General features: G+C 49.8%; 1 protein-coding gene across 4 annotated transcripts in view; it reads right to left on the reverse strand.

Annotated features, from left to right (window-relative positions):
* The window catches only part of LOC119962721, a 113,741-nt gene that overhangs the window by 68,553 nt on the left and 20,550 nt on the right, over window positions 1-24,638 (reverse strand). For all 4 annotated transcript variants that reach the window (XM_038790700.1, XM_038790699.1, XM_038790701.1 and 1 more), the window contains exons 4-5: window positions 15,291-15,449; window positions 8,428-8,518 (exon numbers count right to left, since the gene is read on the reverse strand). In XM_038790700.1, the coding sequence (XP_038646628.1) occupies window positions 8,428-8,518; window positions 15,291-15,449 (250 nt within the window). The remainder of the gene's footprint in view (window positions 1-8,427; window positions 8,519-15,290; window positions 15,450-24,638) is intronic.

The raw sequence follows: 24,638 nt of genomic DNA on the forward strand, positions 1-24,638 counted from the left end.
GCGAGCCTGGGGGAGTTGGAGGAGAAATTTGGGCTCCCCCGGGGAACATGTTCAGGTATCTGCAGGTAAAGGCATTTGCTAGGCGGCAGGTGGAGGGATTCCCTTCGCTTCCCGCGAGGGGGGTGAGCGACAGGGTGCTTTCGGGGGTCTGGGTCGGAGAGGGGAAGATATCTGATATCTACAAGGTTATGCAGGAGGCGGAGGAGGCGTCAGTAGAAGAGCTGAAAGCTAAGTGGGAGGGGGAACTGGGGGAACAGATCGAAGACGGGACATGGGCTGATGCTCTGGAGAGGGTTAATTCTTCCTCCTCGTGTGCGCGGCTTAGCCTCATCCAATTCAAGGTGCTGCACCGGGCCCACATGACTGGGACGAGGATGAGTAGGTTCTTTGGGGGTGAAGACAGGTGTGCCAGGTGCTCGGGGAGTCCAGCGAACCATGCCCATATGTTCTGGGCATGCCCGGCATTGGAGGAGTTCTGGAAGGGGGTGGCGAGGACGGTGTCGAGGGTGGTGGGATCCAGGGTCAAGCCAGGATGGGGACTCGCGATTTTTGGGGTTGGGGTGGAGCCGGGAGTGCAGGAGGCGAAAGAGGCCGGTGTGCTGGCCTTTGCGTCCCTAGTAGCCCAGCGAAGGATCTTGCTACAATGGAAAGATGTGAGGCCCCCAAGCGTGGAGACCTGGATCAATGACATGGCGGGTTTCATTAAGCTAGAGAAGGTCAAATTCGCCCTGAGAGGGTCGGTACAAGGGTTCTTTAGGCGGTGGCAACCTTTTCTCGACTTTCTGGCTCCACGATAGGGTACAGGGACAGTAGCAGCAGCAACCCAGGGGGGAGGGGGGGAAGGGGGAGGGAAAAGGGGGGGGAGGGAAAAGGGGGGGGAGGGAAAAGGGGGGGGGGCGGACAATGACTATATTTGTTTATTTAATTTTAATTTATTTTTAAGTTCTTTTGTTGTTCATTGGGGTTGGGGGGTTGGGGGGATGTGATACATGCGTCGATACGGTCTGGGGGTGTTACAGTTATTGTGGGTTATTTTGTTGCATTTCATTGTTTGTCATTATGTTTTATATTTTCTGTAAAAAATTCCAATAAAAATTATATATTTTTTTAAAAATGAAAGCTACTGACTGTCGGTCTGTGAGGAGGGTAAACCTCCTGACGGCCAGATAGTGCCTCCAATATCGCACAGCTTCAACTATGGCCTGTGCCTCCTTTTCCACCGAGGAATGGCGGATTTCGGAAGCGTGGAGGGTTCCTGAAAAGAAGGCCACGGGTCTGCCCGCTTGGTTCAGGGTGGCCGCCAGAGCTACGTCAGACGCGTCGCTCTCGACCTGGAATGGGAGGGACTCGTCGATAGCTCGCATCGTGGCCTTTGCGATATCCGCTTTGATGCAGCTAAAGGCCTGGTGGGCCTCCATCGACAGGGGAAAGGTGGACTGGATGAGGGGGCGGGCTTTATAGGCCTAGTTGGGGACCCACTGGGCATAATATGAGAAGAAGCCCAGGCAGCGTTTGAGGGATTTGAGGGAGTTGGGGAGGGGAAGTTCCATCAGGGGGCGCATGCGTTCGAGATCGGGGCTTATCACTCCGTTACGCACTACGTAGCCAAGGATGGCTAGACGGTCGGTGCTAAACACGCACTTATCCTTATTATAAGTTAAATTAAGGAGTTTTGCGATTCGGAGGAATTTTTGGAGGTTGACGTCGTGGTCCTGCTGGTCGTGGCCGCAGATGGTGACGTTATCGAGATACGGGAAGGTGGCCCGTAAACCGTGCTTGTCGACCATTCGGTCCATCTCCCGTTGGAAGACCGAGACTCCATTTGTGACACCGAATGGAACCCTGAGGAAGTGGTAGAGGTGCCCATCTGCCTCAAACGCGGTGTACTTTCGGTCACTCGCGCGGATGGGGAGCTGGTGGTAGGCGGACTTAAGGTCCACCGTGGAAAAGACTTTGTATTTCGCAATCCTGTTAACCAGGTCGGAAATACGGGGGAGAGGGTATGCGTCCAGCTGCGTAAACCTGTTGATGGTCTGACTGTAATCAATGACCATCCGGTTTTTCTCCCCAGTCCGTACTACCAGAACTTGGGCTCGCCAGCGACTGTTGCTGGCCTCGATAACTCCTTCCTTAAGGAGCCCCTGGACCTCGGACCCGATGAAGGTCCGGTCCTGGGCACTGTATCGTCTGCTCCTCGTGGCGACAGGTTTACAATCTGGGGTGAGATTAGCAAACAAGGAAGGGGGGTCCACTTTGAGGGACGCGAGGCTGCAAACAGTAAGAGGTGGAATAGGGCCGCCGAATTGAAAGGTCAAGCTCTGCAGGTTGCACTGGAAATCCAGGCCCAAGAGTGCCGGAGCGCATAGACGGGGGAGAATGAGGAGTTTGAAGTTTTTGAAAACACTCCCCTGGACCGTGAGGTCCGCTATGCAGCACCCAGTGATTTGGACGGAGTGCGAACCTGAGGCCAATTCAATTTTATGTTTAACTGGATGGATGGGGAGCGCGCAGCGTCTTACCGTGTCGGGGTGGACGAAACTTTCCGTGCTCCCGGAGTCCAGCAGGCACCTCGTTTTGTGTCCGTTGAGCTGAACCATTGTCGTAGTCTTGGCGAGCGTGCGTGGTCGCGACTGGTCGGGTTTGATGGAAGCCAGTCGTGGTGAGAGTTCCAGATCATCCTCAGAGTAATCGCTTGCAGGGCCTTCCGTGTTGGCCCAAGATGGCGGCGCCCAGGACCCGCACGTGGAGTCGGGGTCCCAAGATGGCGGCGCCCAGGTCCCGCACGTGGAGCCGGTGGGCATGGGGCCCTGGGGGGGCCCGGGGGGGGGATCCGCGGTCGCTGCGCGGAACAGCAGCGACCGACTTGGTCTGGCAGACCACCACGTAGTGGCCCTTCTTCCCGCAGCTCTTACACAGAGCGGAGCGGGCCGGGCAGCGCGGCGGGGGTGCTTTGAGAGGCCACAAAAATAGCAACGGGGCCCCGCTAGTTTGTCGGAGCGACCCGCGGTGCAGGCTTGTGGGGGTAGGGGTAGGGGTCCACGGAGGACGGGGGTGGCGCGTGCCATGAAGTCCAGGTTGTTGCTGTGCTGCCGGGGGCGTATGCGCGGGCGTTCAGGTCAGCAACCTCCAGGGAGGTTGCAAGAGTCCGTGCAGGCTGAGGGTGTTCTTTTCCAGCAATTGTTGGCGGATAGAGGAGGAATGCATGCCAGCAACGTAAGCGTCTCTGATTAAAAGTTCCATGTGCTCAGTCGTCGAAACTTGGAGACATGCGCACGTTCTCCCTAGAGCTGTGAGGGCCTGGTAAAACTCGTCGAGAGACTCACCAGGGAACTGTTGTCTGGTCGTCAGGAGATGCCGTGCGTATACTTCGTTGACTGGCCGGAGAAAGTGTCCTTTGAGAATCTCCATGGCCGCATCATAATCGTTTTCGTCCTCAATCATAGAGTAGATCGCTGTGCCCACTCATGAGTGGAGGATGTGGAGTTTCTGCTCCTTGGTGGGCTTGCTGGCTGCAGTCGTCAGGTAACTATTAAAACACGCCTGCCAGTGTTTAAAGATTGCAGATGCATTTGCAGCATGCGGGCTGGTGCGGAGGCAGTCAGGCTTGATGTGTAGCTCCATTCCAAAATTATAGCTGATTAAATTGATGAACCATCAATTCGACTCAAGACACAATTAGGATCCGAACTGTGGCTTTAATCAGCTAGTTGTTAGCCCGGTGGTCGACTACAGAGAGTGGCCGACCGCCGGGAAACCTGGGTACTTATACCCCACCTCGGAGGTGGGATCTACTTGCCTCTCGACCAATTGGTGAGCAATCACATGACTAGTCCCAGCCAATCGGACGAGAGACACATGACCAGCCAGAGCCAATGGGAAACCCATGCTCTGCACCAATGGCAGTGCTCACATTCATACCACCACACATTCCATCAGCTAGTTTGGTGGGATTTGAACCCGTGTACCCAGAGCACGAACCTGGACCTCAGGGTTACTAGACATTACCACTATGCCATCTTCTCTCCTTTCATTTGATTTTGACATAAGAAGTACTGATTAACTCTGACCAATCTATCAATGGCAGATCTCTTGATTTTGTTTGTCACCTTCACAAGAGGACGGTATGTTTATTTTGGGTCAGTTATAAAGTACTCAAGGAGAATAAATTTACTGCGTGACTGAACAATGTTACAGGATGTAAAAAGTTCCGACACAGAGTCACATGTTCTCCCCACAGGGCTTGGCAACTGCTGATTGAGCCACGTCTTTGCACCCTCCATCTATTCTATTCTATTTATGGAGTTCAGAGTTTTATGCTGTACCATTGGAAGACTTCCAAACCTCAATTGGAATGATTAGAATAGCAATGAATTGCTCTTTTATACAAAATGCATTAAAAGCTGAAATCTATCCTGTTTCATTCAAATGGGCTTTTAGGTCAGGAATGCTGTACAAGTGTTAGTGCTGGAAGTTGGATGTTGTCCAATAAGTTAATAAATCTGTACTCCTGGTTCAGATCTTATGAGGGGGGAGGGGTGCATCAAGAATTTAGGTGTCTATTCCGATTAGGTGTTTAAAAATTCAAAATCAACTGAGAATTCATGGGGAGCACAGCCTGTACTCATGATATGTATTCCCAGTGAAAAAAGTCAAGACCTAGAAAAGATCATGGGGCTGGATTCTGAGACTAAGCGTTGACGCCGGCGCAGGATTCGTGGAGTTCCACGACAGCAAAACTGGCGCCAAACCTGGATTGATTCAGCGACTTAAGGGGCTAGCACCAGCACCACGTGGAACACAATCAATTCCAATGAGAAACTGTGCGGGATTCACCGGGTCCGTGATTGACACAAAAGAGGCTGACAAGCTGTAGCCGCATATACACACTGCACCCCCAGACACACTATCCCAGCCAACACGATGGCAGCGAGGAGGGCGGATCCCCTTTTCACAGATACCGAGCTGGATACTCTCCTGTTTGTGGCGGAAGAGAGGTGTGCCATCCTGTACCCCAGCCCGGGAAGGCGGCTGCCAGCCGACACCATTTGTCGTGCCTAGACGCAGGTGGCAGAGGCGGTCAGCATTGTGGGCAACATTAGTGCCGGAAGAAACTGCACAGCCTCGTCAGGGCGACCAGGGTGAGTAGGCAGCACTGTACCCCGGCGCTAACCCCGTCCCACACACCCATATCCCACGCCCCCACCCCCACAACACAGAGGTTGTCCTGGCCACTGAGACCACCAGCTACACACCCCATGGGCTGCATGCACCAGACTGTCTAACATTGTCGTTTTCCGTTTGCTCCCCCAACTCCAGGAAAAGGCCGTCCATAACCGCCAGGAGCAGGAGAAACCTAGAGGCGAACCACCGGACCTGGACGTGGTTGGCGGCAGGAGGAAAGGGAGGTCGCCACAGTGGAGTTCAGCCGCGGGCGAGGAAGTGAGACCCTGCTGAGTCCCCACCCAGTCACCCCAGGGATTCGATGGGACCATGTGATGGAATGGCCATCATGCAGGGATCACCCAGATGGACGGTGGAAACTGTTACCGTGGGCAGGTGTCAGATTGTGTCATACGATGCAGAGCACCAGAGCCCATCACAGAGCGGGTTGTCATCATCCTCCAGCCCATGGACCTGACCCGGTGTTACTGCCAACACAGGGCCCGCACCTCGTAGGTATATATCACAGAGCGGGTTGTCATCATCCTCCATCCCATGGACCTGACCCGGTGTTACTGCCAACATACCGCACCCCATAGGTATATATCACGGAGTGGTTGCAGGCGGGATTGCAGGGGGGTGTGGGATGCGGTATTCACGCCCCTGGCCAGTGTTGCCCCACTTCCCCACAGTCGGTGAACCTGGAGGCTATCAGAGTGTCCCTTGCACGTTGGCCCTGGTGCACACATCGTGTGGCCTCCTGTGCCTGCAGGGTCCCCATGTCCTGCCCATTCTTTCCCTCCCTCACATCCTCCTCATCAGACAAGGCCGGGAGTTCATCCTTCTCCTCCAGCACGTCACCCCTCTGATGTGCGATGTTATGTCGCACTGTCTCCATGCTCAGCCGGTGTCTTCGGCGGCATGCCCGGTCTGACAGGTCCTGGAATGACCCCCGAGGCCTCATGTGGCGTCTCCTTGGCACCTCCTCCTCTTCGGCCTGTTGGGCGGTCGGCTCTCCATCCTGGACGGCTGCCTCCTGTTCCTCTGGGGCAGGCTCTGCTGTTGCAGCTTCTTCCTCCTCGAGTGCCAACTTGTACAGCCGCAGGGCATCCCCCAGAGCTGCGGCGAATAGCAGGAAGGCCACCATTGCTGCTTGAATTCCAATACCCATTGTTTATAGGGGGTGAAAGGCCAACATGTTAGTATGATGCCTACCCCTGTGCCCAACCATGTCCAACATGATGGTCCCGGTTGGCCCTGGGGGCTCCGTCCCCGCATGTCCCCACCCGCCCCTCCGATGTCCGCAGCCTTTGCTCCGGTGTCCGTTACCAAGGGGGCCTCTGGCCCTGGCGCCTGTTCCTGATGCAGTCACCCTGTAGCGGCTACAGTGGGCAGCACGGTAGGATAGTGGTTAGCACTATGACTTCACAGTGCCAAGGCCCCAGGTCCGGTTCCTAGTTTGGGTCACTGACTGTGCGGAGCCACTTGGCCTGTTCGCCCCTGTCCCCTCCCCCAGCTCCCACCATATACATATACTGAATTTAAAATGCCCAAAGAAAGTAATTTCACAAGATTTAATTTAGCATTTCCATTTTTTTTAAAAAGAGAAAACTTACTCTTTCTCTTAAAGTGATATTTTTTAGAAAGATTACAGAAGTTACATTTGAATTTTGACATCCTCAGGACATTCAAAAGTTTATCACAGCCAATGAATTACTTTTGAAATGCAGTCAGTGTTAGAGGAAAATGCAGCAGCCAATTTTACACACAGCCAAGTCCCATTGACATTGTTTAGCATTGGCTTGGGCACCAGGAGAACTCTATTTTCTCAACTCTTTCTGCTTTCCATATCATAAGTAGGAGCAGATGAAGGCCATTCGGCCCAATGAGTGTGCCTTGTACTTTCTCAATAAACAGAATTACACAGAATCTTGTCTTTGTCTGTAAATATTGAAATTAAGCTGGAATGCTCTGCTGCAAAGGGAGAACCTTTTTACCAGTTACTATGGGAAGCTGCAAAATTTTGCAACCCTGAGTTTCAAACTGTGTCCACTATTAATGAGGCACCAAACGACTGCCTTGCAAAACTACGCCTCTCATACAGTCAGCAATTAAAGCCTGGATACACACCATTCTCCATCTAATAGTGGTTTCACTACTTGGAGGTATGGAGCTTCAGCAGCAATTGCGTGTTTCTCTGCAGCATGATCATCATATACACCAAACATTCACACTTGAGTGCATGGTCTCATTGCAGCCCTCTAGGTAACACCATCCTACTGTGATCATGCCGTTCCTTCACTGTCGCTGGGTCAAAACCCTGGAACTCTGTCACTAACAATGCTGTGGGTGTACCCACACCACATGGACTGCAGCAGTTCAAGAAGGCAGCTCAGCACTATCCTCTCAAAGACAATTAGAGACGGACAATAAACGTTGGCCTGTCCAGTGATGCCCACATCCCGTAAATGAATTTTTAAAAAACCCCAGCCTTAAAGCTTCCTCATCAGCTAAATGATAGACATCTTCTTTTTGGATGATGGGGTGGCCTGTACAGGATTGTTTGCGATACCTGAAACATCAAAGCGGCTGGTTGGGTGAAAATCAGTCCACCTCCCTGGTTTTGGACAAGACAGCAAGATGCCATCATGCTTAGATTAGTTCATTCAGTAGGTTAAAAGAAGCAACAAATATGCGGTGATGAAAATCTGAAAGGAAATCAGAAAATGACACGCAGCAGATGTGGCAGCATCTATGGAGAGGGAAACATGATCAATATTTCAGGTCGATGCCTTTTTGGTGGAACTTCTGATGAAAGATAACTGAACCACAAAGTTAATGCAATTTGTCTCGCCACAGATGTTCTCCCTCTAGACTGTGCACCCGCTGATTATTTCCAATAGTTGCTGTTTTTTATTTTATTTAATAGACAACAGTCTTAATTACCTTAATTTTCAATCATTTCCATCCAAGCATAGATAAATTATAAATTTAGCTTCACAAATATATCTGGGTTGAGATGTAACTATTTCAGAGGACAAGCTGAAGTTTGGCCATAATTTTTCTTGGGTTGAACAATAATTGTTGGGGAATAGATGGCACCACTTTTGTCTGAGATGCGGGAGTATTGTTAACATAGAGCCATCCAACCAGCAAATGAACTAATAACACGGTTTGTATTTGTTCTTAATTCAAACCAACAATTCATGCAAAAGTGCAAAAGATACTCTTTAGTAACAACGTTTACCATTAATGTTTCACACTTACCTATTATAAAGCACATTTAGTGGCAGTATAATTAGGCCTAGCATCAACATTATCGCACCCAGACTCAACATGGTAACTTTCCAAGTAGTTCCTTAAAGGACAGAGATACATTATGTTAGTAACACCTACATAATGCTTAAGAGCAGTCAGTCTACTGGATTACAGAAAACAATATCAAATGTGGACAGTTTGCAATCAATAGAAACCAATCACCATTTTGAAGGCAATGGATCTTATTCATTTCAGGTATTACTGCCTTAACACTCATGTACAGGTAGGAATGAGAGACCTCAGAAAAAGACAAATCAATATTTCTATTACAATTTTCTGCTCAAAGCTAAAATATTATGTGAGAAGTACAAAATGTATTGTCGGAGTGTCTCTTTAGATATTGGGCGGGATTCTCCAGTCCTCCGAACACTTGTTTCTTAGCGACATGCCATTCACTAGCGGCAGGATTCTGTCTTCCCGCCGCTTGTCAATGGAATTTCCCATTGAAGCCACCCCCATGCCGCTGGGAAACCCGTGGGTGAGGTTGCGCTGCTGGCAGCAAAAGTAATCCCATCGTCCAGGGAATTTTGGTCATTAATGTCTAAATAATTTAAACAAGAATACACAGAGGTTACAACAGGTCATACAGCCCAGCCATTCCACAAAAGCAAATTGTCCGAATACATTTCTCCACCATGTTCACAAACCTCTTCAACACTTTTTTCATTTTTGTTTATTATTTCACAGTTTATTGGCTTTATTGGCTAGGTCAGCATTTATTACCCATATTTCCCTTATAACTCCGTCCACCTGTCTAATGATATGCTGCCATTGGGAGGGACAATAATCCTAGAAGTGGATTCTTCAATTCTTACACATCTATGTAAATATAGAACATAGAACATTACAGCGCAGTACAGGCCCTTCGGCCCACGATGTTGCGCCGTCCTGTGAAACCCCTCTAAAGTCCCTCTGCACTATTCCCTTATCGTCTATTTGCCTATCCAATGACCATTTGAATGCGTTTAGTGTTGGCGAGTCCACTACTGTTGCAGGCAGGGCATTCCATGCCCTTACTACTCTCTGAGTAAAGAACCTACCTCTGACATCTGTCCTATATCTATCTCCCTCAATTTAAAGCTATGTCCCCTCGTGCTGGACATCACCATCCGAGGAAAAAGGCTCTCACTGTCCACCCTATCTAATCCTCTGATCATCTTGTATGCCTCAATTAAGTCACCTCTTAACCTTCTTCTCTCTAACGAAAACAGCCTCAAGTCCTTCAGCCTTTCCTCATATGATCTTCCCTCCATACCAGGCAACATTTTTGTAAATCTCCTCTGTACCCTTTCCAATGCTTCCACATCCTTCCTATAATGTGGCGACCAGAACTGCACACAATACTCCAAATGCGGCTGCACCAGAGTTTTGTACAACTGCAACATGACCTCATGGCTTCGAAACTCAATTCCTCTACCAATAACCTCTACCCCCTCTACCAGGGGCTGGTTTAGCTCACTCAGCTAAATCGCTGGCTTTTAAAGCAGACCAAGCAGGCCAGCAGCACGGTTCGATTCCCATACCAGCCTCCCCGGACAGGCGCCGGAATGTGGCGACTAGGGGCTTTTCACAGTAACTTCATTTGAAGCCTACTCGTGACAATAAGCGATTTTCATTTTTCATAAAAGCTAACACACCGTACGCCTTCTTAACAACCCTCTCAATCTGGGTGGCAACTTTCAGGGATCTATGGACATGGACACTGAGATCTCTCTGCTTGTCCACACTACCAAGAATCTTACCATTAGCCTAGTACTCTGCCTTTCTGTTATTCCTTCCAAAATGAATCACCTCACACTTTTCTGCATTAAACTCCATTTGCCACCTGTCAGCCCAGCTCTGCAGCTTATCGATGTCCCTCTGTAACTTGTAACATCCTTCTGCACTGTCCACAACTCCACCGACTTTAGTGTCATCTGCAAATTTACTCACCCATCCTTCTACGCCCTCCTCCAGGTCATTTATAAAAATGACAAACAGCAACGGCCCCAAACAGATCCTTGTGGCACACCACTAGTAACTGGATACCAGTCAGAGCATTTCCCATCAACCACCACTGTTTGTCTTCTATCAGCTAGCCAATTTCTGATCCAAACTGCTAAATCACCCTGAATCTCATGCCTCTGTATTTTCTGCAATAGCCTACCGTGGGGAACCTTATCAAACGCTTTACTGAAATCCATATACACCACATCAACTGCTTTACCCTCATCCACCTGTTTGGTCACCTTCTCGAGGAACTCAATGAGGTTTGTGAGGCATGACCTACCCTTCACAAAACCATGTTGACTATCTCTAATCAAATTATTCCTTTCCAGATGATTATACATCCTATCTCTTATAAACCTTTCCAAGACTTTTCCCACAACAGAAGTAAGGCTCACTGGCCTATAGTTACCGAGGTTATCTCTACTCCCCTTCTTGTACAAGGGGACAACATTTTCTATCCTCCAGTCCTCTGGCACTATTCCTGTAGACAAAGATGACTTAAAGATCAAAGCCAAAGGCTCAGCAATCTCCTCCCTAGCTTCCCAGAGAATCCTAGGATAAATCCCATCCGGCCCAGGGGACTTATCTATTTTCACACTTTCAAGTGTGAAACTTTCAATATGTTTCTCCTGCCCTGTGTTCTATGTCTGTTATACTTCTGTCCTTTCCTTTTATGGTTAATCAATTGTTTGTATTCCTCTCTCTGGACCCCTGATGCTCGATCAATGACTCCAGAAGTGAGATTGGATGACAATTGAAGGCTTTATTGGATTAGATGTTTCCCCCAGCAGTGCAGTTACAGAATGCAGCTCCTAGGGAAACACAGACTCTTATACTCCGCCTTACTGGGCGGAGCCAGCAGGCAGGCTTCACCAATGATCTTGCTGTCTCAGGTACCTCCCACACCAATGGTCTTACAGCCTCAACCTGCGTACCGTAATACCCCTAATACTGACTACCACAACCCCTTTAGCTAAATTATTTTATTCAGTGGAATTTTGTTCATGATCTCAGGGAAATGATCTCTTTGGTAAGTGAATCTTGGTCAGCTGCTCTAGCATTGGTCATGCAGTCAGCAACTGAATGGAAAAGCAAGGCCAGGAAGTGTAGGGCAGGGAATCAGTGGAGGATTATGTAGTGTAAAGAGTTTTTAAAAATAAATCGGCGATGGCGCTGAGAGCATCAAAAGACTGGAAAGGGCCAGTCCGGGGGGCAGCACGGGGTCTCGTTATAAGCAGACGACCTACTCCTATATATTTCTGACCCGTTAGGAGGGATGAGAGAGATTATGCGGCTCTTAAGGGAATTTGTCTGGTTCTTGGGGTACAAATTGAATATGGGTACAAGTGAGATTGTGGTGATCCAGCTGAAGGGGCAGGAGAGGAGACTGGGGGAGTTGCCGTTTAAAGTGGTGGGAGGGAGTTTTTGCTACTTGGGTATTTAGGTGGCACAGGGATGGGAGGAGCTAAATAAATTAATTCTGGCCCGGTTAGTTGAACAAATTAAAGTGGCCTTTCAGAGGTGGGACATGCTCCCGTTGTCACCAGCAGGGAGGGTACAGACCGTAAAAAATTATTATTTTAAAAAAATATATAAATTTAGAGTACCAAATTCATTTTTCCAATTAAGGGGTAATTTAGCATGGCCAATCCACCTACCCTGCACATCTTTGGGTTGTGGGGGCGAAACCCACATGGAAAATGTGCAAGCGGGTGGGAGTAGGTGGAGGCAGCCTAATGCAAGGTCACAAATTTGGGGGCATTGGTAACGGCTCCTCTCCCATTCTCGCCGGCTCGGTACTCCACAAGCCCAGTGGTAGTAGTGGCTCTGGTAGTGTTGGTGTGGGCTCCAATTTGTGGTAATCACCGGTTTGTCCCGGGGAGGATGGATGGGGGGTTTCGGAGGTGGCAGAGAGCAGGGATTGAGAGGCTGGGGGATCTATTAATTGACGGGAGCTTTCTTGTTTGGAGAATTTAGAGGAGGAGTTTGAATTGCCGGGAGGGAATGGGTTTCGGTTTCTGCAGCTAAGGGATTTTGCGCTTCTACCGCCACAGGGGATATATATCAAGGTAGTTTCTAGAACGGGAGTGGGGGAGGGGAAGGTATCAGAAATCTATAAAGAATTTATGGAGTGGGAGGAAACCCAGATAGGGAGATAAAACTTAAATGGGAGAATGCGCTGGGTAAGGAGGTAGAGGCGGGTCTGTGGAAGGATGCGCTGAGCAGTCAACACGTCCTCATCATGTGCCAGGCTCAGCCTGATACAATTCAAGTTGGTTCACCGGGCACACATGATGGTGGCCCAGATGAGCATCTTTTTGGGGTCGAGAACAGGTTTGTGAGGTGTGCAGGTGGGCCTGCAAGCCATGTCCATATGTTTTGGGTATGCCCAAAGCTTAGGGAATACTGGCAGGGATATGCGGATGTCATGTCCACGGTACTAAAAACGAGAGTGGCGCCGAGTCCAGGGGTAGCAATTTTTGGAGTGTTAGAGATCCGGGGGGCGCCGGGGGGGCATGTCGTGAGTCGCCCGGCCCTCCTGCGATTCTCCCACCCGGCATGGGGAATGGAGAATTCTGCCCTATATGTCCAAAAAGGTTAATTGGGGTTACTGGGTTAAGGGGATGGGGTGGAGGAGGCGCGTGCTTGAGTGGGATGCTCTTTCCAAGGGCCGTTGCAGACTCGATGGGCCGAATGGCCTTCTTCTGCACTGTAAATTCTATGAATCTATAATTGTCGGCTACTATTCCAGATAGATTGAGGTTAAGCATTTTCATGGTGCCACCTTGGAACCTGTCATTGTGGTTTTAAAAGAAATTTTGACAACGCATGAAATTTCAGCTTAGTCATTTCTGATAATGGCTCGCAGTTTGCCAATGAATGTTTTAAGCCCATGGGTTTAACCACATGACTAGCTGACCCAGATCCCTGCTAACGTAATGAGGAGTAAGGATAGTAAAAGCTTTGTTGAGGAAATATTGACATTATTGAGCTACCGCTCCATACCACTTCACAATGGTCTGGCTCTATCCAAACTTCCAATGGAAAGATAACTGTGGACTCAACTTCCTGTTCTTCCGCCCACCCTAGTGACATGCTTCAAGGAAAAAGGAAGATGAGTATTGTGCCGATCAAACCAGAAACTATAATTATCATAGATTACATAACTTAAGGCAGGGGGGTTAGTATGAATTCATGACCAAAATGGAGAAGTTTTCCAGTTTTTGGAAACGACATCTACGATCATACCTTTGTGGAGTCTGAAACTTCACAAGAAACAGTTGAGCACATTTGTATTTACAAGTCCTATGTTTTTCATGTATGGAATGATCTGCCTGGTCTGTGCGCAGATAATACTTTTCACTGTACCTCGGTACACGTGACAATAAATCTAAATCTAAAAAAAACCTTCAATGGAATGGACCAGTTACCCACATATCAGGCAGAACAGCGAGCTGGAGATTCCTGATGATCCACATCCACTGAGTTTGAGAGAGAACATGGAGAAGTTGAATCCTATACATCCTCTGTGAGAGCTGAGAACAAGATCGGGTGATTGGTGAAACCACTGCAAACTTATCACTGTGAACTAGGGATGGGAGCGATGACTTTGGGTGGAGATGTAAGATAATGTAAATAACGCATTTAATAGAGTCAGAGACTTGGGGTGGGGCAGGTGTAGTGTAAAGAATTAATGTTACATAAGTAAATAGACAGTCGACATCTTCAGTGGTGTAAGATCACATGAGACAAAGCCTACTTAGGGATGGTTCTGCGTGAAGCCCCGTGCTGAGCCTTGTCCTGTATACAGTTGGTGGAAGAATTTTTAATTAAAGGTAAGGTATCGATGCTAACTAAGCTAAGACCCACAATAATGATGACAGGGAATGTACATTATGCTGGAAGAGACCATGGTTTTATCTAACTAGAATCAGATATTTTCAATTTTTCTGGCTTTAATTGTATCTGAATATTAATTTCATATGTTAACATGAATATTCATTACAAAATGTAACATTTATTTACATGAAAGAACCTTTTTGGTTTGTAATTGCCAAGTTTATTTAAGGTTGTTCCTGTGATTTAGTTTTGTATCAGTTTCTTTTGTCACTTTGTTTTATGCTCTCCTAGTTTATTTTTCTCACACCTGCGTTTTTATCTGATATTTACATTTTATATATTTTTCATTATTTATTTCCTTTCTATCCAACATCTTTCAGAATTGGGGGACAAGCATAAACTCTAATCTTAAACCTGGACCAATGCCACTAGGCAATATGCAGAAGATGACTGGCTTCTGAATGTGTGAAATTTAAAACAAATCAATGACACTGGGAATTATTAAAAACACTTCTGTTTCCAGAATTGTACAGACACCATTTTAATAAAGTCATAAGTGCACTCCCCCTAGAGTTTGCATGACATGTCCTTCCAAAGTAAGGGTAGGTGAAACAAGGTTGGTCATCTCCATTTGACCCGAGCCGAATTAGTGGCCTTCACTTTACCAACATGGTAGGGGTGGATGTTTGCGCCTCCTTGGACACATCTTGGGTCTATGCCAGCGTGTGTGGGGGAGAGAGGGGACAGGAGGTTGTGTGGGAAACATGAATCTGAAAGAATTTCCACACTCCAACCCCATCATGGGCTATACTTGGAGTGGAAAAACGGTTTGACCCAAACGGGTCACAATAGAGACTTGTAGTCTCTGTGGATCCAGGTCCCAGCTGATTTTCCACCAATTCCACTGCTCCCCCAGCCAATCTAAATATTAATGACATTTCCTGAAATTACATATTCCCTGAAAGGCAATCTTTTTGACTTACCGTCACTCAGTTTGAACTTCACTGTTTTATCATTTTCTTTAGAGTGTGTGATGTTTTCAAAAGTAGGGTAGGAAGTATCAGAGGCATAATTTGTCACAGGAAAGTTTGTTGATTTTTCAATATTTTCTGTCTGGGCTTCTGAAACTTCAATATGATTACCTGAAATGGAGAAATAAACAACAGATTCCATTAATAATGACCCACGGCTGAAATCTTTGACTTTACTGCCTGGGCTTAAAGACCAATGTGGGTGAAGCCCAGGGAGCAAAGATTAGGGGGCAGGATTGCACTATCATTCATTTTATAAAAAATATTTTTATTCACCATATTTTCACCATTTTCACCACACAAAAGAGAAACAGAAACAAAAACAACCCCAACAATATGAAAAAGAAAACAGCCCCCCCCCCCAAAGCCACACCTCCCTCCCCCTCATCAGTCAACAGCAACCAATTCCCGAAACTGCATAATAAACAAACCCCAACAATTGTAGAACCCCTCCTTCGCCCTCCTCAGCTCGAACTTCATCTTCCCCAGGGTCAGAAGCTTCAGCAGGTCACCCGCCATGCCGAGGCACAGGGCGGAGACACTGACCTCCACCCCAGCAGGACCGCCTGCGAATGATCAGCGAGGTGAAGGTTAAAACGTCTATCCCCGCACCCGCCTGGAACTCGGGCTGGCCAACACGCCAAAAATGGCTTCTAGAGGACTGGCCTCCACAGCTATGGGCCAGACCCCCGATATTGTGCTAAATACCACCCTCCAAAACATTTCCAGCTTTGGGCAGGTCCAAAACTTATGAACGTGGTTTGCGGGGTCCCTCCCACATCGCTCACAGACATCTTTCACCCCCTCAAACAGCCCGATGCACGATTTTCAACTGTATCAGCCCCAGCCTCGTACACAAGGTTGAGGCATTCACCCTCCGCCTCACACCACAGTCCCGCTTCCATTGCCCCCCCCCCAGCTCCTCCTCCCACTTCATCTTAACCCCCTCCATAGACACCCTTTCCTCTTCCAGGATACCCCCGTAGATTGCTGAAACAACCCCCCTCTCCAGCCCTCCCGCTGACAGCACCACCTCCAACAACGAGGAGGCTGCGTAATAGGGAAGGTCGGGAACACCTTCCTTGCAAAATCCTGAGCCTGCAGGTACCTAAACCCTTCCCCCTGCACCAATCCATAATTCTCTCCCAACTCCTCCAGATTCGCGAATCGTCCCGCAAGAAACAAGTCCTTAATTTCCTTGATTCCCCCTTTCATCCTGTCTCTGAAACCTCAAACCCATCCTCCATGGCTCAAAACCACAATTCCCCCTAATCCGGCCCCCAGCTTAAAATGTTGCCTGAACTGCCTCCAGATCTTCAGTGGTCACCAGCACCAGACTCACCGAGTATTTTCTTGGAGCCATCCAGAGCGTCCGCAACGAGTCTTCCTCCATCTTAACCCATCGGGCCTCCCCCTCCTTGGTCTAGCCTCACACCTTCTCTGCATTCGCTGCCCAGTAGTAATATGGGAGGCTTAGCTCCCCACCTGTCACCTTTTCAGCAAGACCACCTTCCTAATCCTGGCCTCCTTCCCTCCCCAGATAAATGAGGAGACTAATTTGTCCAACCCCCTGAAGAAGGATTTTGTTAAAAAGACCAGAAGGCACTGGAATAAGAACAGAAATCACGGTAACACATTCATTTTAACTGCCAGCACCCCGCCGGCCAACGATAGAGGGAGGTTGTCCCACCTTAACAATTGGCCTTCACCTTCCGCACCAGACTAGTAAAATTATATTTTCGGAGCCCACTCCAATCCCGGGCAACCTGCACCCCAAGTACCTAACGTGGGTTGCCGCCAAACCCCCCCCACTCCCACTCCTGGCGGGGAGACCATTAAATATTTGCTCTTGCCTAAGTTCAATTTATACTTCGATAACGTCCAAATCTTTGAAGCAGCTCCATTATACTCCCTACCCACGTGCTCGGTTCCGAGATGTACAATTACAGATCATCAGTATATAAGGATACCCTATGCTCCACCATCCCCCCCCTCACCATCCCCTTCCACAGCCCGAGCTCCTTAGCGTGACAGCCAAGGACTCTATGGCCAGTGCAAACAACAGGGGGGCCAGAGGGCACCCCTGCCTCATACCCCGGTGCAGTGCAAAATATCCTGAATTCATACTGTTAGTGCTCGCTATTGGCTCCTTGTACAATAGCCATACCCACGCCACGAACCTCGGCACAATTCCAAATCTCTCCAATACCGCCATCAAGTAACTCCACTCTACCCGATCAAATACCTCTGTGTCCAGTGCCGTCACCAGCTCTTCCCCTCCGCTGGAGACAGGAATACATTCAGCAAGCTCCTCACGTTTGAGAACAGCTGCCTTCCCTTCATGAACCCAGTCTGGTCCTCCCCAATCATGTTTGGGAGTCATCCCTCCAGCCTTATCGCCAGAACCTTTGCCAATATCTTGGTATCTACATTCAGTAGGGATATGGGCCTACACGACCCACATTCCACTGGGTCCTTATCCTTCTTCAGCAGCAACGATATTGAAGCCTGCCCCATCTTCTGTGGCAAGACACCCCCTACCTATCGCATCCCCGAACATCCCCACTATCAGCGGCGCCAGCTTATCCTTAAATTTCTTATAGAATTCAACTGGCAACCCATTGGACCCTGCCACCTTCTCTGCCTGCATTATCCCAATCACCTCCTTCACTTCCTGCTCCCTCACAGGCCCCTCCAAGCCTGCTGTATCCTCCTCACCCAGCCTCGGATACTCCAACCGGTCCACAAACTCCCTCATCCCTCGCTCCTCCTCCGGTGGCTCCAATCTCCATAGCTTCATAAGAACTCTTCAAATACTTTGTTGATCTGCTCTGGGGCCACCACCAACTTCCCCATCTTATCCCGCACCTGAACTATCTCCCTCGCTGCCGCCTCCCTCTGGAGCTGTTCGGCCAACATACTCCCTACCTTCTCCCCATGCTCATAGACCACCCCCCCCCCCCCCCCCCCCCCAACCCCTCACCCTTCTCAACTGGCTCCTGCTTTCCCTGTGGACACAAAGAGTGGTGAGCCTGTGGAATTCAGTACCACAGGAAGTAGTTGATGCTAAAATCTTGAATATATTCAAGAGGCAGCTAGATATAGCACTTGGGGAGAATGGGATCAAAGGCTATGGGGAGAAAGCAGGATTAGGCTACTGAGTTGGATGATCAGCCATAATCGAGATGAATGGCAGAGCCAAAAGGCCTCCTCCTGCTCCTATCTTCTATGTATCTATGAACCTCGCCTGAAGCTCCTTCCTCTTGGCCAAGAGGGCCGGGTCTGGATCCAGGTCCCCAGGGTACCTCCCATGTAGCTCCAGGATCGGCCATATAAATTTTTGGTGTTCCTCTCTGTCCTCCTTGTCCACCTTAGCCTTGAACAAAATCGCTACTGCCTTCAGAACCTCCCAGACCACCGACTGCAAAAAGTCCCCGTGCAATTAAACGCCACATATTCCTCGATCACCTTCCCGATCTTAACGCAAAAACTCCGGTCCGCCATCAACCCCACGTCCATTCTCCACCCCAGCCTCTGGACCATCCCCTCCTCCAAAACCACATCTACCCAATGCAGAGCATGTTCCAAAATCACTAGTGCTCAATACTTCGACCTCCTAACCCCAGCCAATAGCGCCTTCCCCACCATGAAAAGCCTATCCTCGAGTACACTTTATGTACTGAGGAGAAAAATGAATACTCCCGTTCCCTTGGGTGCAAGACCCCGGCCCTGCCCTGCCCCATCCCTTGGTTACCGTCGCCCACCCCCCCTCACAGAATCCCCCCCATCCACTTCCTCTTGAAAACACCTCTCCCAGTATTGATCCCATCCTTCCACCTTTCACACCTCCCCGGCCCATCAAAACCCGTTCGACCAGGTTCCAACGATGGTGACCCCTCCCCCACCACACTCCCGTTCAACCTTCGCTTGCCATTGCCATTCCCTGTCCAGGTCTCCCTCCTCCCAATTCCCTCCCCCATGATCCAGTCCCTGAAAACAAAGACAAACAGACATAAACAGTGCAAAACACCGCACCCCCTGTACCTCGGCGTGGTGGGGGACCTGCTGGAGTTTTTAACGCTAGAGAAGGTGAAGTTTGAGTTGAGGGGGAAGATGGAAGGATTCTACAACTCATGGGCATTGTTTATCCTGCACTTTAAAGAATTGGATGTCATTGAACATTAGGGAGGTGGGGGTTGAGTGTATTGTTTATTGTTTACCATGTATGGGATGACCATGGATTCTCTATTTTTTCTTGTTTTATATTTGGGTTGCAGGGGTGATGTTTGGGTTTGTATGCTGTAAGGGATGCTGGTTGGGGGGATTGCTATTGTGTTTGTTATTGTTGGTTATCTTTTGTTGGGTGTATATTTGATGAAAAAGTGGAAAATGAGGAGAATAAAATATATTTTTTAAAAACCGTGCTCCTGAAAACCGCCATAACCCCAAAGTCCAAAATATTTATACCCAACTATAGCCTATAACAAAGGTAAACTATCCTTTCCCATCAAACAAACCTGAAAACCCATGTTCCCCCCACAGATAAAAAGCAAATAACAACGCATGGCCCGCACGTGACTAGTAAAAGTATATTTTTGGAGCCCACCCCAATCCCAGGCAACCTGCACCCCCAAGCACCTAAAGTGGGTTTCCACCAAACGGAATGCCCCCCCCCCCCTTCCTGGTGGGGAGAAATAAAGGCTGCGCACGACCCCCCTCTCCTCAGTCCAAGTCCAAATCCCAGTCTCATCTCTCATTTCAACCCCAGTCCTTCGGCCTTCACAAAACCCCTCCGCCGCCTCTACCACCTTGAAGTAGAAATCTCTCAAATTGTAGGTCACCCTCAGCTTCGCCGAGTAGACCACCCCAAACCTCACTCCGTCACTGCCGCTTTCCCCCTTCTGAAGGCCACCCACCTTCTCGCCAGCTCTACCGTCAAGTCCTGGTATATTCAAATACCAACTCTTTCCCACTTCACCTGAAGCCTTTGCTTCGCCCAACTCAGGACCGTCTCCTTGACATGAAACTTGTGAAAGCAAATTATTACCGCCCTTGGCGGCTTGTCTGCCTTCGGCTTGTGCCTGAGCGACTGATGAGCCCTGTCCTGGTTACTGTGTTGCGAAAGAGCTTCCTTCAGCCTGTCTCCTTGCTCCCTTATCTCAGTTGATGTCTTCTACACCACAGCATTCACCGGGGCAATCACCTCCTCCACCCACTCCTTCATCGCAGCCATCATCTCCTTTCACAGCACCTCCATGTGCTTGGTAAACTGCCTCTTGAATTCTCAGGCCATCACCTCGGTCAGAGTTGCCACTGTAAGGGGTGTGGCCCCACCCAGTGCCCCAGCCTCTGCCATCTTTCCTGCTGACCCGCTCACTCGACGGTGAACTTTCACTCACCCCTTTCTTCCCAGCAGCTTTTTTCTGGATCTTAGTCATTTCCCACCTTCCTTATGCGTTCTTGTACCGGCTTGTTCAAAACTTGCCCCTGAAACCTGGCATTAAACTCCAAAAACCAGAGCCTCGAGCAGGAGCTACCCAACGTGCGAGTTCCACCTACATGCTGTCACCGGAAGTCCCACTCCCATTCATTTAAGTAGTTGGAATGTTGAACCATCTCCACCCGGGTGACAGGACAAACCTACTTCTCCACAACCCCATTTTAACCCCCTCATCCCACTTTGGGGCATAAATGTTTACCAGGATCACCGGCATTCGCTCCAACTTCCCATGAACCATCACATATCTTGCCCCCCGATCAGTCACAATACTCCCCACCTTGAATGCTACCTGCTTATTAACCAAAACTGCCACCCACTTTGTCTACATATCCAGCCCCGAATGAAACACCTGCCCCACCCATTCCTTTCTCAACCTTGTCTGGTCCCCTATCTTCAGGTGCGACCCTGCAAAATGGCCATGTCCGTCTTCAGACTCCTCAGGTGCATGAGCACACGCGACCATTTAACCGGCCCATTCAACCCTCTCACGTTCCACGTGGCCAGCCGGTCTGGGGCTCCTTCCCCTGCCAATCAGCCATACCCTTTTTTGGGCTAGCCCCTGGCCCGCGTCACACGACTCTCCAGACCCGCCCTCGGAATTCCATCGTCATCGATCCCTTTGCAACTGCACCGCACCAACCATACCCTTGTCATCAACCCTCCTCCCCCCAACCCTCAAAGAACCAGCCCCATCGCCCCTCCCCCCAACCCTCAAACAAAGAACCAGCCCATTCGATCCTTCCCAGCCCCTCACTGCGCCTGCCTCCTGGTAACCCCCCACTTCACACCCATTAACTAGCCCGCCCAGCTAGCATGGCAGCCCCGACCCAAGGCCTCCAACCTCCCTACCTTCCCCAGTTCCCCTTCCCAATCTACCCGACCATACATCCCTCTCGAGTAACAAAAGGTTCTCTCACCATCGTTGTTCCCTCATGAAAAAACCTGCCCTCCGAAAAAAACCCCATCAAAAATCTTTTTTTTCCCCCAATTAAGGGGTAATTTAGCTTGGCCAACCCACCTACCCTGCATATGTTTGTGTTGTGGGGGTGAGACCTACACAAACACAGGGAGAATGTGCAAACTCCACAGGGACAGTGACCTGGGGCTGGGATTGAACCCATGTCCTCGGCGGCGTGAGGCAGTAATGCCAACCACTGCGCCACCGTGCCACCCACACCACCAAAAACTTTAAAGAACACGCAACCTCTCAACTTCAATGTCCTCACATTCCTCACAGTCCATTGTCCCTCAGAAACTCCATCGCCTCCTCTGGTATGCCGCTTCTCGCTTCTGGAACATCACCCACAGGCAGGCCGCGTACAATACTCCAAACCTCACCCCTTTTTTAAAGAGGGCAGCCTTAACCCGCTTAAACTGGCTCTCCTCTTTGCCAGCTCTGCTCTCAGATCCTGGTACACCAACAGCTCTTTCCCTTCCCAGGTACATTTTCTGGTCTGCCCCGCCCATCAAAGGATCCTCTCCTTGTCCAGAAAGTGGTGCAAACACACCACCATCGCCCTCGGCGGCGCCCACCTGTGGCCTCATCAGTGCCCTGTACGCTCAGTCAACCTCAAGGGGACGGTCAAAGGCCCCCTTCACCATCAATTTATCCAGTATCTTTGCCACAATCAAAGACCCGTCCCAACCGGCTTACTCACTGTTCCAACTTCTTCCATCGGGCAGGCGATACACAAATATAAGAACATGCACTAACGATAGGAGGCTCCAGAGGCAGGGCTTTTAAGGGAACGCCGGAAGCTACAGGCAGAATTTGGCTTGTTAACCACAGTGGAGCAGCTCAGAAAGGCGAGGGGGGTGATTTACGAGCAGGGGGAGAAGGCCAGCAGGATGCTTGCACAGCAGCTTAGAAAGCGGGAGGCAGCTAGAGAAATAGGGAAATGGTTAATGTGGATGGGAGCTTAGTAGGGTACTCGGCAGGGGTGAGCAAGGCCTTTCGGGACTTTTATAGTCGGGTGTATAGGTTGGAACCCCCTGCGGGGTCGGAGGGGATGAGGCACTTCTTGGAGGGGCTGACTTTCCCGAAGGTGAATGTGGAGTTAGTAGAGGGGCTAGGGGCCCCGATCGGGCTGGAGGAGATGGATGGGGGGGCGGGGGGGGGGGGGGGGGGGGGGGGGGGGGGGGCGGGGGGTTGAAGGCCATGCAGTCGGGTACCCAGTCGAGATCTATAAAAATTGCGGGTATTACTTTCATCTCCTTGTTTATTACCCTAACTACCTCTGCCTTGAAAACACTGAAAAGACTCTGCTTCCATCACCTTTTGATTAAGAGAGTGCCAAAGACTCACTCCTCTTTTTATTTTTTTATTCAAGTGGTGCCCTACTGCTGGGCACACTACTGTCTATTCACCCTTGGCATGAGTGCCAAGTTCCTTCCTTGGCATTCTCCAGGGACAATGCCAGTTCTGTGGCTGTGTTAAGGTTTAGGGTGGGTTCTGCTAATAGCTTTCTCAGTGTTTCTTGATGGGGGATGGTAGGTTGCTCTTTTCTTTGTGTTGGGTAGGGGTTGTTAAGTTTGCACTGGGAGGATGGTTGAGTGAGGGGGGGGAGGGGAATCAGTGGGGGGTGGGACGTAAGATGCTAGGCGCCACGGCTTGAAAAGCAGACACACCTGAGGGTGATAGATCAGACTAGGCTGAGGAAAGGGTGGATGGGGCAGGTATTTCATTCAGGGCTAGATTCCAAAACAAGGGGGGGGGTGGCGATTTTGATTAACAAGTGGGTGTCATTTGAAGTGGGAAGTATAGTGATGGACTCTGAGGGGCTGTATGTTCTGGTGAGCAGGAAGCTGGAGGGGTTGCTGGTGGTGCTGGTGAACATTTATGCTCAGAACTGGATGATGTGGAGTTCCTGAGGTGGTTGTGGGGAAGATCCCTGATCTGGACTCGCATCGGCTGACTATGGGAGGGGGACTTTAATACGGTTATAGATCCAAGGCTGGATCGGTCGAGCTCGGGGTCAGGGAGGGTGTCGGCGGCAGCGAAGGAGCTAAAAGGGTTTATGGAACACATGGGGGGGTGGATCCATGGAGGTTTGGGAGGCCAAGAGCCTCCCATGTACACAAAGTGTATTCCTGAATTGACTTCTTTATTTATTGCTTTATTGCTGGCGGGGGTGGTGTTTGTTGAGTACTGGATGATAGTGGTGTCAGATCATGCCCCGCACTGGGTGGACTTGCGGGTGAGTAAGGGGAGGTGAGGGGGGGATCAGCGCTGCAATAGAGGTTAGATCTGGGGCTGTTGGCGGAGGAAGAAGTGCGTGAGTGGGTGAGGGAGGCCATCCAGAGGTATATGGAGATAAATGATTACTGGTGATCTTTCGGCAGCCACAGTATAGGAGGCATTGAAGGCAGTGGTGAGAGGGGAGTTTATCTCGATACGGCACACAGGGAGAAGGCGAAGCAGGTGGAGATGGACAGGCTAGTGGAGGAGATCCTTCAGGTGGACAGGAGGTACTCAGAATCCCCGGAGGCGGGACTGCTGAAGGAGCAGCAGAAGCTGCAGTTGGAGTTCGGGTTGTTATCTACGGGGAAGGCAGTGGGGCAGCTGAGAAGGGCAATATACGAATATGGTGAGAAGGCAAGCAGGATGCTGGCGCACCAGTTATGAAAGTAGGAGGCGGCGAAGGAGATCGGGAAAATGAAGGACAAAGGGGGGAATACGGTCCTGGATCCAGTGGGGGTGAACGGGGTGTTTAGGGACTTCTACAGCAGGTTATATGAGTCGCAATCCCAACCAGGGTGGAGGGGATGAGGTGGTTTCGAGGGAATGGAGCAGTTTGGGG

Source organism: Scyliorhinus canicula, chromosome 3 (genome assembly GCF_902713615.1).
Source record: "Scyliorhinus canicula chromosome 3, sScyCan1.1, whole genome shotgun sequence".
Taxonomy (NCBI): domain Eukaryota; kingdom Metazoa; phylum Chordata; class Chondrichthyes; order Carcharhiniformes; family Scyliorhinidae; genus Scyliorhinus; species Scyliorhinus canicula.